This window comes from Manduca sexta, chromosome 11 (assembly GCF_014839805.1).
Source record: "Manduca sexta isolate Smith_Timp_Sample1 chromosome 11, JHU_Msex_v1.0, whole genome shotgun sequence".
In the NCBI taxonomy this organism is placed as follows: domain Eukaryota; kingdom Metazoa; phylum Arthropoda; class Insecta; order Lepidoptera; family Sphingidae; genus Manduca; species Manduca sexta.
In genome coordinates, this window is record NC_051125.1 from 3,721,394 (window position 1) to 3,742,962 (window position 21,569).

General features: G+C 33.5%; 1 protein-coding gene across 3 annotated transcripts in view; it reads left to right on the forward strand.

Annotated features, from left to right (window-relative positions):
* The window catches only part of LOC115454151 (inositol-trisphosphate 3-kinase A), a 161,738-nt gene that overhangs the window by 100,963 nt on the left and 39,206 nt on the right, over nucleotides 1–21,569 (forward strand). Inside the window, exon 1 of one of the 3 annotated variants that reach the window (XM_037437364.1) lies at nucleotides 6,206–6,864. The exons of the other annotated variants lie outside the window; for them this stretch is intronic. Within the exon in view, the coding sequence (XP_037293261.1) occupies nucleotides 6,370–6,864 (495 nt within the window). The 5' untranslated portion in view covers nucleotides 6,206–6,369. Of the gene's footprint in view, nucleotides 1–6,205; nucleotides 6,865–21,569 lie in introns of those variants that run through there. 3 annotated transcript variants of the gene reach the window in all.

Below are 21,569 nucleotides of genomic sequence, written 5' to 3' on the forward strand. Positions count from 1 at the left end.
ATGTGCGATGGGACAACATATCTCTTAATAGGTCAGCTGTAACATATTTAGTTAGTTGGACTAAATTACTCGGGCAATTTAGTTCATGAGATGCCCTATTGTGCCCTTTGATGCCCTATTGATGGCCACTAAAAAGTGGAATTCCGCTTCGTTTAAGGCAAACATAATATAATCATAGCATACCTAAAATGTTTGAATTTTATGTTTTTTTTATGTTTGCCGTTCGCCTGATCGTAAGCTATACGACCTCTCATAAACAGCAGAAACACCATCCAACACCTTGACTTACAAAGTATTGTTTGGTATTCCACTGCACTCGCCATCCTGAGACATGAGATGTTAAGTCTCATTATGTTCAGTAATTACACTGGCTACAATGTCCTTCAAACCGGAACACAACAGTGACCACACACTGCTGCTTGGCGGCAGAAATAGACTGTCACATATGAGAGACCTACCACCAGTAAGATAGGTTTTATTGAAGTAAGTTTATATCTTACATAAGTACATAGTTAATATTGTGTACCTTTATACTTTTGTATAAGTCCGAGATTAGCCGCAGACCGCAGGCTGTAAGCGACACTACTAGTTTCTATGAATTTCTATGAATATGATTCCACGGATTGGTACCTTTCCGCCTTAAGACAAAAAAAAAATGATTCATTTATTAAAAATGGTGTTAAAACTTCCAACATCCCAAAAGGTACGGTTTTATATTGTTTTAAAACTGTATAGTACGGTTTCTTTGTAAAGCCACGATAAACTCCAAGTTATAAGGAATTAAAGGCTTATATCACACGTACAGCGACCAAGGTTATTTAATTGCCTCCGATTCTCATGTTAATTACACAATATATTGATACGTATTACAGAAATGTATATAATGTGTGGAAATTTTTGTAACTAGTTTTTGTTCAGGATTTCACCCGAGTAAAGTCAGATTAGTATTTATTTGTCTTTCTATTACTAAGCAGGTCACTCGTTTGTGAGATCGGGTAGATACCACCGCAATGTGTTTTTCTGTAGCTAAGCTTGTTCGTATTGTCATATATTTAAAAAAAACAAAGAATCATCATCATCATCAGATTATATCTTTGTCCAATGCTGGACATAGGCGTGGTCCTTCGAAAATAAAGAATATCTGTAAAAAAAATTGGATCAGTATAATTTCAGTGCACTCACAAACCCACATATTTTATCTTATATTTATCCTGGTAGGCAACGGCTTGGCTGTGCCTCTGGCATTGTTTTAGTTCATTGGCGACGGATGCTGCTTACCTTCAGGAGAATCGCTTGCTCGTTTGCCTACTATGGCAATAAAAAATAAAACTTATTACACGTATCAATGTAATCCAAATTTTATTGCTTATCAATTGTAAAGCAATAAAATTTGGATTACATTTTAGATTCTAGCTGACGTGAGACAAGAGCTGGAACGACTTGGCTACTGTCTCTTTAAAAAGGATTAAAGTAAATTGCAACTATTTTAAATAGATGTAATTTTTTTGCGATATTCGATTTTGAAACACATAACATAACAGCCTATATTTTGCTACAATTGTTTTTTGTTTCCAAAACTTCAAGACGCTAAGTATCACACTTGCCTTTAGACGAAATATTCTTTTTTCATTATCTAAAACAAAGTAATTCCTTTGAAATTTATTTTAATGAAGAAAAAACGATTGTTAATTAACACAAACGTTTAAACGCGATTTGAAATTTAAATTTTGTTTTAATAGAAAATTTGAATTTGTTCAGCTGCTTTTGAGCATGACTATACAGTCACACTGGGTTCTACCATTTTATTATAATCTACACAATTATCAGTACATTAACAATAGCAACACGACCAATAATCTTTAATTAAAAAGCGCATCCTGGGTCACCAGATGCTATCTTCGCTACCCTTGATGACGCTCATGCCAGTTTGTGGAATCTGTAACACATTCCATTGAACATCTGGACCTTTCAGTGTATTCGACAGAGCCGTCGAAAAATCTGTCATCGGTTGTTGACCGACGTTTCTTTTTTGTTCAACTTGCATTGATTTTTGATATGTATATTTTTGTACACAGAATGTCTTAAATATTGCTTATTTATTTTCAAGAATTTGTTCTTTTATCTGAGCTGATTTATATTTTGTTGATAATACTTGGTTTCTTTTGATTTGGTCTTAATAATAATACTATAACTATCTTGAATTATACAGTCATTTTAACATTGCGTTTCTAAATGAAACCACAAACTTGTCTTGAAAATAATTCCAGTCAGTTACTCGGACCGTAGATGTGAATTATAAAGTGTATGTTTCGAACATAATAAATATCAATAAAAAAAAAAAAAAAATTTACATGCCCTAATGCCACTTTCGATAGCCTAGTTGGGTGTGGAACGGACCGCCAAGACGAATGTCCGCAGGTTCAATTCTCAAGGGCACACACCTCTGACTTTTCTAAAATCATGTGTGTATTCTTTGTGAATTTATCGTTCGCTTTAACGGTGAAGGAAAACATCTTGAGGAAACCTGCACATCCGAGAAGTTCTCTATAGGAATTTCGAAGGTGTGTGAAGTCTACCAATCCGCACTTGGCCAGCGTGGTGGACTAAGGCCTAATCCCTCTCAGTAGTAGAGGAGGCCTTTGCTCAGCAGTGGGCAAGTATATAATACAGGGCTGATATTATTATTATTATTATTAATGCCACTTTAGGAGAATTCGTCACGGCAGCAACATCACACTTTCACTCAGAAATACACTCACGCATACACTATGTTCACACGAATCAAAACAATGATAAAAACATCAGAAAGTAAAACTGCGATTTTGGGTGAAAATATTCGTTATTCATGTATGATTTTTGGCACAATGCTAACAGATAAAGATGAGTAAATGTTTTCATTTATTAGCGCAATGTAATTTTTTTTATAGGGCAAAAAAACCACACTGCATCTGATGGTAAATAGTGTGGGATCCAATAGAATGACGACAGACGAGAGATGAGTACCCTTTGACAATTGATACAATTTACCGGCCTGTTGGAACCGGATATACACAGGCTGATCCCGGAACGCGAAACACGTGGACCACTATGGTAGGTTTTAACACCTTATGTACAGTGGTCCGGGCGGATATAAACATATCCTACTACCAGCAAAACCCTCGCTGTATACTGTTTGATTACGTGTGCTTCTACTACTGAATGGATTTGTTTTTATATAAAATCAACACTTTTCAAAAAGCAATTTCATCCTGCGAACAATACGTCACAATAAATGTCACAGTTCATGATATTTTAAGTACCTCAAATTGTTCAAATCAAAGCGGAGATACTTCCTTCTTATTAGTTGCACTGATGGAATGCGTGATCAGTGATGACTTCACAGAATGATTGATTGTGGGGTCAACGACATTGACAAAAGACGTAGCTAATGATGATGACAATCATTATTCTTTGATCATCAATATATGAGATTAGCTTTTGCGGCGTTTTGATTTGACAGCATAATACTGCTATTAAGACATTAGTAGTAATGGGCTTTAAATATTGAAGTATAGTTTGGTTATTAATTTTTTTTTATTTCTGAACATCGTGGGAAATTATTGTGACAATATAAGTACACTGAGAAAACTATACGATTAATTATTATATTTGCAGATAATTCAAGAATTCTTGAACTATAAACCAAGGCAGTATTGTATAAACAACAAAGATAATATGCAATGACATATTTACTTTCTAGATATAATATTCATAAATATTTTAAATTAACGATATAAGGTAAAATTTATGTTAAATGAAATTGACAGCCAAGTTCTAAACTTAATCCTAAGAATTGTTATTCTTCTTCCGCAAATTTAATTATTATTTGGCAAAGGAAGTTTTAGGACAAGTATATTATAATCAAATGGTTTTAGTATCGAATTTTCTATTTAATTTACATGTTAGAAGATGACATACTTATTTTTATGATTTAAAATATTTATTAAGTCATCATAGTAATAATTCATCCTTACGCAATGATATTTCTAAGAAGATAGATTTGACCATTCCCAGCGTCTCATTTAGACAGTGCAATTATTTATAGTAGCAAGCATACGCAATTATTGCTAGAAATAAACGTAGTTTGCTGCGAAAACTCATATACGTAAATTAAAACGACAATTGCGTCGCTATTGCGAATGTCCAGACAGGGTGACTTGTAATAAATTGATCCTTCTAAATGAGGCTTAACAAAACAAACCAAAAAAGTCTGTACACACATGTATCATATTTTTGACATTGACATGTCGTGTGAAAGAGATGACTTATTTAATCCAGCACGATAAAAACAGCTAGTAACTAACTGTTTTTTATACGTAGTATAGGCAAACGTCACCTTTGCGACAATTTGATTCATATTGCAATCACTGGAGTATATATCCTAATATATAAAGCTGAATAGTTTGTTCGTATGAATGGACTAATCTAAGGAAAAAAAACCGATTTTGTTTTTTTTTTACTAATAGAAATTTAGTAGCGGCGATAATCTAGTTGGGTGCGAATTGGGCTGCAGGGACGAATGTCTGCAGGTTCAAATCGTAAGGAAACCTGAATACCTGAGAAGGTCTATATATGAATTGTATAGGTATTTTGAGGGTGTGTGAAGTCTACCAATCTGCATTAGGCCAGCGTGGTAGACTAAGGCCTAATCCCTCTCAGTAGTAGAGGAGGCCCGTGTACAGAAGTGGGACAGTATATAATCCAGGGCTGATATTATTAGTATTATTATGATAGGAATCTACATTTCTCCTGAGTGCCTTTTATCCCGGAGAAACTTAACGCCGGCGTAACCGCGACCGAAATTTAGTCTCTAATAGAAAATATGCTTGCACTATTATATCACTAGATGCATTGTATATTTGCCGTATCGTACACAATTAAACATGAAATAATTCTCATAAAAAGTTCCATATTAACTCACAGGAGATCTGATAATTGCTCTTTATATTGCCCCTGACAAGTTTTGGGGAAAATTATCGATGTAGGCTACGGATATTAATGAGGGTGCTTAATGTCAAAGCCATTACATTGATTGATCTAGTTACTTTCATTTAATTCATTAATTATAACGTATAGTTAACATTGGTTTCCAATAACGTTATTTTCAACCTTTAAATTAAGTCACTGGTTAATTGATGACCTTGATTCGTTTGATATTAAAAAAATATATATCTCATGTATAACTAAAAAAAAAGAAAATTAATTAAACTATTATTTTATGTCTTAGATATATTTGCCATAATATAAGTATTCGATGGGATTGGGCAATGAATTTCTAAACTTTCCTTCTAAACTATGATGTATTATGAAGATATATGCATATCTCTGCAATATTTTTACACTTTTCAAGGTACCGCCTAAGCTATGATGTACAGTCAGTCACAAAAGTAGCTGAACAAATTCAATACTTTAAAACGCTTATTTTAATCTAAATAATATTTTTCCTTATATAAAATAACGAAACCTTCTAGTAAAGAAAAATTGATTGTTGATACACACATAAGTATAAAAGCGAAATGACATTTTCGTTTTATTCAGCGACTTTTGCAGCTGATAGTACATATGTTTTCTATCAATCATTGGTAAGTTTTTTTATGAAATAGTTAATTAGTGTTATAATTGAGATCATAATATAGACGCTTTCGAAACAATCGTAGAAATCACGGCTGCAAATAATCACGGAACTATAAATAGGATGTTAATGTATGTTTATCAATGTGCAAAACCTATTACAGAGATGTGGATTTCTTCACACCAAACATACATATTTATCTTCAGTTAAGTATGACATGTTGACAAATTAGATATTTACAAACGTTTTAGAATCATTAAATAGTTCATGCGTCACTTGGAGTGTCTAGAATGTATGAACTAAATCAAGTACGGTTGAACCTGACTTGCTAATAAATAACCAAATAAACGCTCCCACGGCCGAGCCTTATCAACCACACTATGATGCAGATAGCATAAAGTCACGCATGACTATTATTAAGCAAGAGGTTCATCGATAACCGGCTGCACAAGATTGACGTCATCAAAATATTACAAAATCGCCAGTGATAGTAATATTAACACAAGTCACGCACGAGGCTTCACTGTTTTCTAAATAAAAACAGTTAGCGCTATCACTCGCATATTATGTAGGAGGAATTGTGTGGTCCTCGGCATCGGCGCGGGCGCACCGGCTCTACTGAGCAGCGAGCAACGCAGTGCGGTCGCAGATCGCTCGCACGGCGCCCGTCTCGCGTGCTCGCATTACCACCGGCGTGGCCGCATGATGTCGCTACCCATCTCGGAAACGGGACTCAGTGTCGAGTGAAGTGATCTAAAATGCCGGAGTGCACAGAACAGTTTGCTTTCACCATCCCAGTGATACGATACACCATGGAGGAAGACAGGCCGACGGACGAACGTCAGCAGTTGACCAAGAAGATGTCTCTCTTGGCACCAGTCAAGATAGAGACGCCGGATAGTGGCAGGCGGTTATCAGAACCCACTAGATATTACATCCCCCCGCAGTGTAACAACAGACTGTCTCCCAGGAGTGCGCGAAGGAGAGAAGTGCGGCGAAATTCTAGAACGGACTTGAAAGATGATTCTCCGACTAAGGAGTTTGGACCTAAGCCGTGTGTTTGTGAGGATTGTAGGGCGTCGAGTCCATTGCCACCTGGTTATGGACCGCAGTCGCTATCACCTGGTTACGATCAGATGAAGATATCGTTGCTGGACGTGCCCTGGACGGAGGACTACACTGAAGCCTCGAGTGATGATCTCAGCTCGGAGTGGGACTCGGACGTGCCCGAACCTCCTCCACCAACGCAAAAGGTAAACTTATTACTTCAAACTTACACGTCATTAGTAATATAACCAATTCAATCTGAAGCAAAAACTGGATGGCAACTACATGGTTTTTTGCTGTATGTTAATTCTAGGTATATGTTAATATATGTATGAATATCATAGCATATGCTACTATGTGTTAATTGAGTGAACATTATCAGATAAGCAGTCACTAAATTATTTCTCAAGTTCCGACTCTATTGTTCAAACAACTATGTTGATATTATTATGTATTACATAATTTCCGTACCTATAATATTTTTTCTAATTCATTACATTTGATCTATTTAAGGCATAAATTTAAAGTATATTTTATGGTCATACATTTTAAACCGATTTCTGACTCGTACGAACACTCGTGCTTCAAATTAGAATCCAATAAGGATTATGGATACAACCGATACAATTATTTGATATGTTGTAATGCGTATAATTCTGAGTGTATTATACTCAATTTATAAACTAGTTTATACACATTTTTTGTCTGTTACTCAGAAACAAGCGATTAGCCAAGTTTCCAAATAGGGCGCCTTAAAGTATTCTTAAATTCTAACGCAATTCTATTTGCAAATAATAAATTTTTCATTTTATTTGTCTTTTATTGAACGTATGAGTTTCATTGACTTGCTAATGCGTCACATTCGGCAAGTTTCGAGGAATGTTACTAAAATTCGACATTAATTCATATGTTAATTATAATTATATATTAATATGTATCATCTGTTGCGTCACACGCAAATCTAATAAAGTCCGGATTAGGTGTGTTCTACATAATGTTGTATTTTGCAAAGCTGCATTATCAACACGGATTTCACCTTTCGTATTGTTTACAAGCTGATTAGAGTTGTATCTGATATCGCGCATTAAGGTATATTAGGGTTTGTTCGCACAGCGCGTTCTCTACATTTGTCGTAATAGATTTTGTGAACAATTTATTCAATACAAATTTTCTTGTCAACGTGCTATCGAATATCCAAACAAAGAAGTGCTATATAATTATTTTATTACAACATAAAACACTCCGTACAATGTAAAAAATAGTCCAAAAACTCGCCTGAATTATATTAAATTCGTAACACAGTGATCTGAATGAATTAATTAAAATCAGGTTCATTATCATTTCGTATAATCCGCGATCGTCTGAAATATAAGTGAACCGGTCTCATTCGACTTTGACCCAATTTATCGATTACACAAAGCTGAATTTATTTATTCTAGTTTAGAATTTGGTACATGGTTTTTACAGATGCTCCTTGTGGTCTAAAATCACAGGGAGTGGGGACTGCGATTATCCCAAGGTCAAAAGAACGATGTACGCACTCTTAATATGTTGGCACGTCGTCAAATCCAGTTATTTACGTTAATGTGTTTGTTGTAAAATTGTGAACTTTTTGTACTGTAATTTTTATTACATTTTCGAGGATTAAATGTTAATTACAGATATTTTTATGTGCTCCTAATAACTTCATATTGAATAATAAAAAATATGGCTGGCTTAATTGCTTTCACCTTTCTGGGAATTCAGAATATATTATGGAATTATGTTTGAATTCGTCTAACCATTGTTAACAAGATTTAATTATTTATTCTTCTATAAACGGAATGCATATCATACCTTAGAAGTGTTAATATGTATGTTTATTTCGACTTTCTTTAAAGAGAAATCTAAGTGAATCCGCAATTTAAAATGCTCTTAAATGTTTGTAATACTTTTTTAGAACATTAACCTACTTTTTAACTGTGGAGTAAAGAAGTCAGTTATGTTGACTCTAATTTTAACTTGTGAATAAGTTATTTTTTTTCCTACTCTAAATGATACGGAAAATGTTTTAAGAATATAAACGATATGGTTTACGATTTTATCTTGTAAGTATCCCCCAGTTCATAGGAAAATAGTTTTTGCGTTTCTCAGAATAATACACAGCTTACTTCACATTTCCAATTTCTCGAAAATATCCGGGATTCTGTATTAAATCCGGGATTGTTAGAAGCATGTGCAATTTACAAAAACTCAGCTAAAATTGCGTTAAGTTCCACGAAAGATGAGTTCTAGTAACATCATCCATTTGAAGTCGACGATATCTAAATTTAATCAAGAATATTTTATGTTATGTAATATGGATTCCGAACTTTCATCGCTAGCAAGGCCATTGGATTATAACTATGAGGGTCACAGCTCTTCTTATTTTTATTGACTTTATTCCGATAATCTTTTAGTATTCCGTTCAAGCATTGAAATAGCAACTTGTATATAAGTAAAATAATTGATATTCGTGCACGTGGTACGAAAACCTGTTTTAAAACGACAGCAGTTATCCTCAATTACACGTCAAATGACGTCGAAATTATATTAAATTTATTTAATTTGGTTCTATTATAAACCATGTTTAGTTTATGTAAGTAATATTTTTTATTTTGTGTCATTTAATATTATTGTAATTTTGAATGATTAATCACGTATATATTTTCTAAATTCTCATAAAAAGAATAATACTGGTTACAAAATGTACATGAAGAAAATTAATACACGCTAAAATATGAATCTTAGTTTTAAACATTGTTTCTCAGTAAGTGAATTATATATGCAATTTTAAATGACAAATAAAGCTCTTATTTAACCTTGAAATGTACTCTAATATTTAATCAAATTAATAAAACGACAAGATGTACTTTCTTGACACTTACCGACCGACGACAGATTACTCCGTTCGAAAATTGATCATATCGATATTGGAGGCTTTCTCTGCGTGCGTAGTCACCCAGTGACGGTAACCGGGTTACTTTCTCGCATCTCACTTGTATGCATTGTTCGCAGCTCTAGCCCCGAATACGAAACTATCATGTCGGTTCCAAGACCTGCCCACTGCGGATCTAGATTGCTAATTTGATAACTGTGGGAGGTGGTTTTATCTCTACGGTTTTATTTCTATGGTGAAATTTTATTCTTCTGTCAGTAGTTAGGCTAATGAAGATTTCGAATGTAAGTGGATGCCTTAATGGTTAGCAATTTATCATGATTATCATTTTCAACCTTTGCAAGTCCACTGCTGAACATAGGTCTCCTTAGTTTCTAGACGGACCTGTTAAAAGCAATGCGCAGAGATTTATATGCATAAAAATCCAAAAATTAGAAAGGATTTGGCGTTATGTTTAAGACTTCTTTCTTTGTTTACGACGGCATCACTTACCATTCGTTATAACAACTAACAGTTTGAAATATTGTCTAAATACAAACATAACCTACAATTAAATTAAGTCACAACACTATTCTCTAGCAGTTTATTTCTTAGATAATATTTCAGAACCGTATTATTAGTCATAGAAGCCTTACTGCTTCTTGTACATGACTGATGTCTCCTGCTGTCTGAACGTCAATTATTAGTAATTCATGCTTAGTTAAGACTACATATGGTATGGCAACAGGTAATTTGTCACTCAGAACGTTCATTGCATGTTTGGCTTCAATTACATTACTTATGATTCCATAAATGATTAAGAGTCTAAGATGAGTTTTGTCTGGTCTATCCAGATTTTGGGAGGTCTTCACTTTTTTTATACATCTTTTATACTTCATGTTTTAGTTTAAGAGTATTTTATTGTATTTATAGTTGTATAGAATGGACCGAGAATAAGCAAGCAAGTTTTATCTCTAATCGTTGAAGTCTCATCTTCTCCCAGTGACTGTCCTGAGCCGAGGTTCGTAACCCGTTAGTGAGTTGCCCTCAGTATAGTCACTTCATTTTCAAGGGTTGCGAGCGCCTAAAGCGTTTACGCAAAAGTTCGGAGTGTTTAAATAAATCGACTCTTGTCAGGCTAAGATATTTAAGTTATATAAAAAATATAAGAGTACAAAGCTAGTACAAGTACTTATAGTTATCAAGAAAAAGCATCTAATAATAAAAGAAATGAACGGATTACTCTACAAAACAACGAACAAACAGTAATGTTACATGATAATGAACCATTTCCTGCTGTTTGAAGATAATATAAACTTCAATATAGTTGTATTCTTAATATTATTGGTAAAGACATCGCACTAATATAGTATTATTTTTATCCTTGAATTTTTGAGGCACATGTGCCCTAGATTATTGTTTGTAATTGTTTATGGTAAACGTGAATGGGGTTATTGTGTGAGAATTGCATCAGAATGCTGGATTTTGTCCCTATTATTGTTCGCATAATGAGGATTATTGATTGTCTGTGTCGATCTTTATATAATCCTGAATATAAATAGATAGATGTATAGTACTTGTAATTGTTTGTCCTAATAATATAAAGCTTCTTTTTTCTAAACAAATTATAAGATACGTCTGCCTCATTATAACAGATCTGGTATATTAATTTTATATAAACGTGATATAATTGTAAACATATAAACATACTATTTCGTTTTTTATGTGAGTAAACGTGTCTTAGTTTTAAAATATTATTATATTCTAAAGGTGTTTCTTTAATTTTTATAGTTCCCTGGTTCAACGTTATAAACAAAGTTATAATATTTCAATGGATTTGTTATCACTTCTCAAATGTATTTTTAATGAGATGTATATTTTCCTGGTTTGTTATACAATGATAGCGTGTGATAACTGAGAACATTGTAAATAACATTTTTTAAGTTAGTTATTATTCGGTTAATTGTAATACTCTATAATATTAATTGTGTGTAAAATAAAGGTTCTTATAAACATTTTGAATAAATTTTTCATCTAAATTTACTCTATTTGATAGAGAGATGATTTTTCAACGTCCTTAAAAAAACGATTTATAGTACAAAGCAAACAAAAAAATTTGAATATTACTAGGTATACAATAGTTAGTTTTTTTAAATTTTGAATTCGGTCCGGTTAAAAAAATATCGGATAAAATTAATGAGATTAAATCATGTAATTAATGAAAACACAATAACATATTGTTGTCAGAGAGGCAAATGATAACAATATGAAGGGATTAATGATATAATAGCTATACTAATTTATTAACTATCCAAAACATCAATTAATAACAGGTTATATCGTTTGGGGTAAATGAGGTCGAATGACGTCATTCGTTAATATATTCGTCAATAAAACTAAAACGCTTACAAAATATACAATATAAATAAAAGAAGCTAATAAAATAATCGTAAAGCTGAGTTGTCGAGTGGTGGAAGGTACAATTTTTCGAAGGTGCAGTCTTTATTTATTGTCGCAAAACACCATTATTGTTGCATTGTTTCTAGCGGCATGTATTTGAAGTTGGAAGGAAGATATTTTTTTCGAGTTTTTTTGGACTTCTTTATTGTACAAGATACCGTTTGGTCGTGATTACTAATTCCGTCAAACGAATTCAATCGTCAGTGGTTAAAAAAATATTGAACACCTCCTTTTTGAAGTCGGTTTTCTTAACATGTCTATCATGCCGGTTCGGATACATAGGTTATAAAGTAATTACTCCACATCAGCAATGCAGATTGTACACATTAACATATTTTAATAGCCTACATAATTATAATACCTGTTTTTGCTAAGATATTCGTTTCGAAATGTTACATCAGACGGTCGGCAAAGTTTAGTGGACTAGGTTCTGTCTGTGGCTCTTTATTTGTCCTAAGAAAATGGATATCAATTTTAGGATTTAGTTTGTAGTAAGAACAGCGGCGCCGCAGATGGGTCATCAAAAAAGTATGTATTACGTAGATAAGAAATGCACACAATTGTGCAATATGATAAGCTTTAGGGGAGGCCTATGCTGGAAGGCAAGACGATCTTCACAAAACTGATGTCAAATGTAATAAGTAATATACCTAGATAAGATTAATATATAAAGGCGAAACATTGTAACATTCTTGATGTTTCAAGTCGTAACACGATACTTATGCAATTACCGTAGGAGGGATCTGGATTTTGTTTCCTTCTCATCTCAATTGACTTACAGTGTTCTTGAGGATCCTTTACAAATTGTGTATAATTTTCTTTATTGCTTGTGTCCGGGATCTATTTTGCGAAGGTGATTTGAAAAAACACGTTATAGCACATGCAGAAACTTCGTGCGCTTAGGTGTTATGTAATATATTTTGATTTTAACACAATATTTATTACTGTATCTTAATATGTTATTACAGTGTCTAGTACGTTAAAAGCGGCAATAGCCTAGTTGGTTGTGGAACGGACTGCTGAAACGAATGCCCGCAGGTTCAAATCCCAAGGCGACACACCTTCTCACTTTTCTAAAATTATGTGTGTTTTCTTTGTGAATTATTGCTTGCCTTAACGGTGAAGGAAAATATCGTGAGGAAACCTGCATGCCTAAGGAGTTCTCTATAGGAATTTCGAGGGTGTGTGAAATCTACCAATCCGCACTAAGCCAGTGTGATGGACTAGGGCCTAATCCTTCTCAGTAGTAGAGGAGGCCCGTGCCCAACAGTGGGACATTATATAATACAGGGCTGATACTATATAGTAGCTTAGAATGATTATCAGGATCCAAACTATTATAATATCTATAAAGAAATGTTGGGAAAGACTTGACAAGGCACGATGTTTATGCTGTTTAATATTAATTTATTTCCAATTAAGATTATACAAAAAATAAACAAATACAAATCAGAAGTGTGTTGCAATTTAAGTCGTAGGAAATAATGTTATACGTTTACTAATATTTTACGTAAACTTATGTAAAACTTGTTATTGTTTTTCGTCATATACATATATTTTAATAATTTCTAATGTTTACGCGAATGTTAGACATCGATATTTATTTCAGAATATAAAAAATTAACTACGCATTAACTGTCTCAGATAAGCAAAGATAACTAATTCTCGTGATGGGAAGGCGGAGTGTAGGCGTGCAACAATAACCTGTCCCACGCAAAGAACTTGGTATACATCACCGTTCACATGTACCTGTCTAATTAAACATCTATTTAAGACATGTGAGTCAGTAAAAAGATCTTTTGTTACGTTACGCGTAGGTGTCAGAGGTAACAAAGGAGATAATGAAGTAAGTAAATGATTGTTTTGATTTTTAAATCAAAGAGTCGTTAAATATGAAGATGCTTATTAATTGCTGTTTAAAAATTGTCGAATCATGGCACGTAACACTTCGCTTTTCTTTTGTTTTCATAAAAAAAATGGCCAATTGACGTATACTGTAGGAATATATATCAGTATGATGTTATTATCAAAGTTAATCTAGTACGTTACACTGGTCAAAGTTGAAGGGTTGGGTCTGTTTTGTTTTGTAGACTTTATCCCATTCATTTAACGAATATTATACAGTTTATTTTGTGCTGCTATTGCTTTTTCTTTCCGATTGTTTTTTGATTTTCTAATGGTACCTAATAATATTTGTTTGGTCTAAGCTTAAGTATAATATAGGGGACACACTTCCATATCAAAATCCAAAGATTTGGACTGTCCGACCTGATTGAAACGTGTACACAAGCTTTGGAGTTTGCCTGGACGCGTGTTCCCTCCTTCTTATAATCTTGGGTCCTTCCGCCATAGTGTAAAAAAGCATGTTAGTATGTCGGTACGTATGTATCGAATGGCATGAGATAGCCATATATTGCCATTCGATACTTTGTCTGGACGGCATCGCGCTTACCATTAGGTGCAGCAGCGGCGAAAGGTAAAATTGTCCTAAAGAGAGCCCGACACAACATATAGGTAGGAATATGCATAAATGCGGTATGCAAATCATCCTAATGATATTTAGATTATACATAAATTCTACATATTGAAAGGCGGCAGGAATTGGGTTGTGTGAATTCTTCGTCACAGTGCAGTCACTTTGCTGTGCTAAAACAAAAAAAATAAAAACTATTTCATAGTCAAGTCCGCATATACAATTTTTCTGTCACTCCACGAATAACAGTACATTACAATTCAACATTTAGTTATATTCGAAGGATGTGGTGTGTTGTATGAATTTGTAATTAGAGGATAATATTATCGCCTCAACGACCTTAACGCAATGTTAATTGACCTTTACGAAGGTCCTGGCGAAATATTTTATAGTTCCTTTACGACGATAAAGGATGCACATCCTTCTATCATATAAGTTATTGTTGATATTAAATTATTTAGTAACAAATATACAGTAAGTTGAACAGAAAGGACTCAACTTAAAAATCATTATTGTAATAATGATCTTGCGATCATTAAATTAAGTTTTCCGTGGGACATATTTTCAACGATTGAAATCAAATTTGTTGTATAAACGATGCTCTTTTATTTCATCGATGGATTTATTAACGCGCCGCTATCCTAGTCGATGACATCGGGCGTTTCCGGAATTATTCGGCTGCGCGGTCAGGCTGGCAGAAGAGAAGATATGTCACACGGCGATTATTTTATTATTCTCCCTGGTTGCACGTAGTCAAAAAAATGTCTAAAATGGTATTATGTAATTATTTTTGCTAATATAATGTTTAATACTGTAAAAAGCGTTTAACATTGGTTATAGTTATTTATATTAAGTCATGCTTATTCAAGAGTTTATGTGTTCCTCTTTAAATTACAGGCCTATTCATTTCAAATATTCCATTAATCTGCATTAATGACGCATTCTGAATGAAGCCGTACATTTCTTATATCAGTCTTTGCAAAGGCATTTGCGGTATTCCCTAGTAGCGACATATCTCGCACACTTTTCCCGGAATGTTCTAGAATTTTCAACGTAACGTTTCATCTAACGCAAGCAGTATTAATTAATTCTGAGCAATAAATTTATTAACAACCACAGCTATATCAATTTAGTTCAATAAACTATATGAAGGCTATTTGTGTTAGACTTTTTGACCTATTTTTATGTTCAGATTTTTTGTTGTCTTTTTGATTTTGTGTGGTTTATAACTAATTTACAGTTGCAGTAGTCAAGATGCGTTTCTACAATCGTTAACGCTAACGTTATGTATGAGAATGTATGTATAGCGATAGACTTATCGATAGCACATGTCATTCCAATTAGAGTAACGATGGTAGGAAGACATCTTGGCTAGAGCCCCTGACTGCAACAGTAGGTCTAACTAGCTAACTTCAGATGTAGAGTATTTAATCCAATGCAATATGACTTGAATTTCTGGGTTTGTGTCTAAGGAGAGGGAATGTTCTAAGTTGTCTAACTTTTGAGATAGTGGGCAATAAGTATGAATGGCGTACTAATATCTACTGTTGAGTAGGGTTTCTTTGGAATTCTGAGGCTTCTTCATCCATCCATTTAATTAAGGACTCGTATCTTTTTAACTAAAAGGTAGGTATTTTTAACAGAATGTAGAGAAAATTTTAGCTTTTTTAAATATTTATTAACTTAAAATACAGGGAAAATTTAACACTCGACCAAAATAACCAATACAGCGTGAGAGATACGAAGGTGGAAGGTCTCAATAACGGATAGACAATCAAACGGATCGTAGACGGTTAATTTAAAAACAATCAGTGGCGCCATCTGATAAACGTCACAAATCTGGACAAGAACATTAGATGATTCAGTTGCTTATAAGTTTTTACTACTTTTAGTGGGACAGGATCAAACCACTAGGTAGTGAAGCAAGTCTTACTTATCGTTTTTTTGTCAGGCCGTGGTGCCCGGTTGACTAGTAAAAAATTACAAAATTATTTTTAGACTGATGCTATGTTATTTTAAATTATCATAATTATTAATAGAGTGCGTTACATTATCATAGGTATAATTTTGTCCAAACAAAGGTTTAAAAGTACCACGAGTGTACAAACGTACAAGAAATTTAGTATGAGTAATTGAAAATGTATCGATGACTTAGTCACTGCTTTACTTTTGAAGACTACAGTCAGCCACAAAAGTAGTTCTATTTTTGAAGCTAACTGTACCATCAAAGTTTATTAAGTCATAATAATACCCTAGCTATTGTCTGTTTACGTTTCGGGAAACGTACACTTTTATTCCTTACGTCAACTAAGTCGTGTGTACTGTTTTATCGAATAATTACTTACCACTGTGTTTATTGCGCTGTTAATTGTTAACCCCAATTTGTTCGTAACCCATCCCGGATATCGACACGGTGTCAAAACACACGCCAGTTGGAAAGGAAGGAGCACGAGACTCATTATGCAACCGTCTTGCAGTCTTCGATAACCTCCCTAACCTGTCTGGACCATACGGCCTCGTCTCTAACGAATATGAACTTTATCCCTTTGAAATAAGATTTAGTTATTACTAAATTGGGTCCAGGGGAATTTTCCAGTGTTGCAGACCGATACGTTGTCTACGCTCTTGGCCTCTATGATAAATATAGTGATTAATAATTTTTGACACAATTTCTTGTTTATTTTCGTGTGATATCTGTTTATTTATAATGAATACGTATACAGAAGTATGGCAGTCGTTTAATAATTATTAATTTTAAAGTTTATGCGACGCAGTTTATACGATATTAATTGGTAATGTTTATTTTCTAAAACTTTCTTGTATCAATTGTAAAACTATTCCATGCTTGAATAATATATTGTGATTTTTTGTAACTACCTATTGTTTAAAGTATGTAGGTATAAATATTGTTTACAGCCATATTTTCCGCTGGAATAAAAAATAGTAAACCATAGTAAATAAAATTGATTTATGGTATGTTTACATAAATTAACCAAACTTGTTATCACGTTTCATTTTCTGGTGTTGCGTCATTAGCGGATTGTTCCCAATGAACAATGTGGAAACAATTTGGTTAACAATTGTTCTGTAAATTAACGTTTGTTTTATGCTAAGTAATTCGATTTTTCAGCACTTAAACTGCTAGCATTTGCATTGAATGTTTTCTGAAGTAATTTGCAAGATTTTTTATAAATAACTAGCTTATGACCTCGTGTGTTCGTTTTTTGGTTTAAAAGTTCCATTGTGTAACAAAAGGAGTCTGTATATTGAATTAAGATTTGATCTATCTGTATAATTATATCAGCCCTGTATTATAAACTGTCCCACTGTTGGCACAGGCCGCCTCTAGTACTGGGAGGGATTAGCCATCAGTCCACGCTGGCTCACTGCGGATTAGTAGACTTCACATACCCTCAAATTCTTATAGAGAACTTTTAAGGTATGTGGGTTCATCACGATGTTTTCCTTCACCGTTAAAGTACGCGATAGCATTATCGCGTACTTTTCTGTTGTGCATACAACACGCACATAATTTTAGAAGTCAGAGGTGTGTGTCCTTGAGATTTCAACCTGCAGAGCTTCGTCTCGGCAATTTGTTCCACACCCAACTGGGCTATTGCTGCTTATTTATGTATTCAGTATAAATTCAGCACTAATTATATCTCAAATAAATCTATTTAAGGTTTAAAGAAATTACTTCAAACAAACATAAAGACATCTTCACACTTTCACATATAATTATAATAGTAAGATAACAACGCCCTGTTTATCAGTGATTTTAGTTTTATTGCTTTTCTGAACCCATGTCTCCTACGTCTGGTATACATCGATAGGAATATAATTGAGATAATGGATTTCCAGTTTATAGTAGGACAAACATATTATATTGTCCATCTAATTAGATCTTCGCCTAAGCGAGTATTAATTAGTTTTTGAGATTACGTAACTTTTTATATCAAGGAAATATCTTTAACTTTAGTAAAATTAATTCATACAGCATATTAATTTTTTGATAAATGATTCCAATCTTTATCTTTGTTTCGATCCAGAAAATAAACTAAACGAAATTAGTAACTTGTCAAAGATTTAAAAAAGCTTAGACATTCGTTCATGTTTGTGATGAATCTAAAAAAAAAAACAATTGGAATTGTTTATTGTAAACGCCGGCAAAGTGATAGAATCATCAGCATTTTGAGATTACTTCGCTCCAAATGCAAATATTTTCTAATGAAGCTTGCATTGGAACGGCGAAATAGGGATTCACAAACATCAGGTTTCATCACACTGTTCATTACATAAAATATTTACTGTTGATTACCTGAATTCTCCACACTGTTCATTATGTGAACTGTCCACACTGTTGATTACCAGAATTCTCCATACTGTCCATTATATAAACTATCCACACTATTGATTACCTGAATTCTCCATACTGTTCATTATATAAACTGTCCATACCGTCGATTACCTGAATTCTCCAGACCGTTCATTACCTGAACTGTTCTACATTGTTAATTTCCTGAACCGTCTCCACTGTTCTTTATCGTGGACTGTCGACATTGATCATTAACGAGAACTGTTCTCACTGTTCATTACGTTAGTTCATTGAAATAATATCAATCTGAATGAAAACTTTCTAGTCAGCTAGATTACCCTATTTGTAAACAAGATAAAGCGACCACAACCATTGGAAGATGTAAAGCTAATATTGATATTTTAATTTCAAGTATTCTTAAACATCAGATACGAATTGTTAATTAATTTCAGGTTTAAGTCGTCAATAATCATTACCTAATTTTTATTGGTCTGAATGCTTCCTTTCACGCAGCAAGATGTGTAATTAGTGTGGATCAAATGGTTTTCAGTGCCGTTTGAACCCATTACCACATACCATTTTATTATGTCGCATAACTCTTTCGGTAGACGGTATCTTTGATGTGCCTTTGGCTTTAGCCAACGAGCAGCGGTCACCGCTCACCGCCAGCTCGTCTCCCCACTCGGATTATCCGAGTGTGTAAAAAAAATTACACCACTTGTGAAATCATTGGAATTCTATCATGTTCGCAGCTCGGGCCAAGTGAAAATGTTTTTCCGGGATAAAAGTCCCGCTTTATATTTTCTCGAAACAAACAGTAGCCTATAACACTCAGGACTAATGTTGCTTTTTATTAGTGAATGAATTTTCAAAATCGGTTTAGAATTTCCTGAGATTAATGTGTTCAAACAAACTCTTTAGATTTATATATTGGTATACATTATAGCAAAGTCCAATTGTAATAGTATTGAAGTGTAATTAATAATTTTTAAATTCGAGCAAGGCAAACCAAGTGTAACGGGTACAAACGATTGTAGAGTATATCATGCAGTTACAAGTGTATAAACACATCCAAGACAATGTCTATTTAAATCGCTTACATGCAAATAATACATGTTATCAAGAAGATAATTTCTATGTTAAACATATACGTTTGATTTATAACCATTAGCAAGTTTATTCATATGAACGTATATGTACGTCGTATTACGGTAAATGTAAATCCGGTTTGAATAATTATATCCAGGAAATATTAGTCATTTGTCAAAGTGACAGAAACTACGTATACTACATTTATTAAAATATAAAAAATAGTGTTTTGTTAACTTGTTCGCGTACCATAAAAACTGGCTCAAAGAATTTCGAAAAAGTTTTACCATTGCATTAGATTAATCTATACATTTTAAAGTAATAAATATTGATTCACTAACCAACCCTGTCTTTGATTTCAAGATTATTTGATACGACGTAGAAAGTTGTTATAATTTTAATGTATTTTTTTTAAATGACATCTGTCAGTACTTTCACTGGTGCCCGTTAAAGCTCACTAAAAACTGTTTTGGTCGGTAGACATTTTTTACATACAAACTTGGGTAAGATAAATTGGCTATCGGATGTCTCATCCTATACCAGTGACGTGCCCTGAGCCGAGGTTCGTAATCCGTTTGTAGGTTGCCCTCCACATGGTCGCTTAATTTTCAAGGGTTGCGAGCGCCTAAAGCGCTCACCCGAAAGTCCGGTGTGTTTGTATAAGCCGACCCTTGTCAGGCTAACAAATGTAAGACAGTTTGAATAAGAAATTTTAAAAAATGGCTACGTTTGTTTTAATTAAAATTATTTAAGTTTAAAAAATATTCTTTTTACAATTGTTGTTATGTACAAGATTTTAAGATTGAATTTTGTGTGAACGTCCAAACAACGAGACCAATATATTCCTATATATTTTTTAACATTAAATAACAATAAATGTACTAGTAAGCTATATATTTCAACGCAGATTGAATTCAAAATACCACTAAATAAATACCAGGAACGGAAATCATGGTTCCAAGTAATATAGCTTTAGTAACAATTTATTGTTCAAATAAATAGGTTTTTTATACAAAGACGTATCTTTGAAATCGCGAAGTACATGACGGTATTTTAAGAAACCATTTGTTTGGTATACGATGAATGCCGTTTCTTATTTTACTCCTGCACTGAATTATTGATGTTTGTATATTACGATGCCAAAATACTTGATAACAGCATATTTGTCAAAATTACCATCTTTTTTTGTAAACACGTTTTTGAATGCATGGTAAGACACTTGTATTGCAATTTGCATTGTAGGTATCAAGATGAGGCACTTCTGGTGGCACAGCAAGTAGATCTAAATCAAAAAAGTACGGAATATGATATAAAAAATAGTTTAGTGTTTTAAAATAACGAGTGCAGTATGTTAATGCTTTATAATTTGAAGTTTTAAATGGTGTTACTGTTGGACAGTTATTTTGCTTTCCATCAGGAAAGTAACTTTCTCATCTCGCCGTTCACTTATGTACAATAACAAATCGTATTTTAAATACGAAACATTTTGTTTATAAACATTACAGCTTGGCATTTAAACATAGCACTGTTGAATGTCTCATTAAATAAACGCCTTGTTTCGACCAAAATTCTTCAGCCAAATGTCATGGTAATAAAACATGTAACGCAAATATACAAGTGTATCCACGTCGAGAGACGTTGATTTATTTCAGAACACAAATACACACGTGTTCGACGT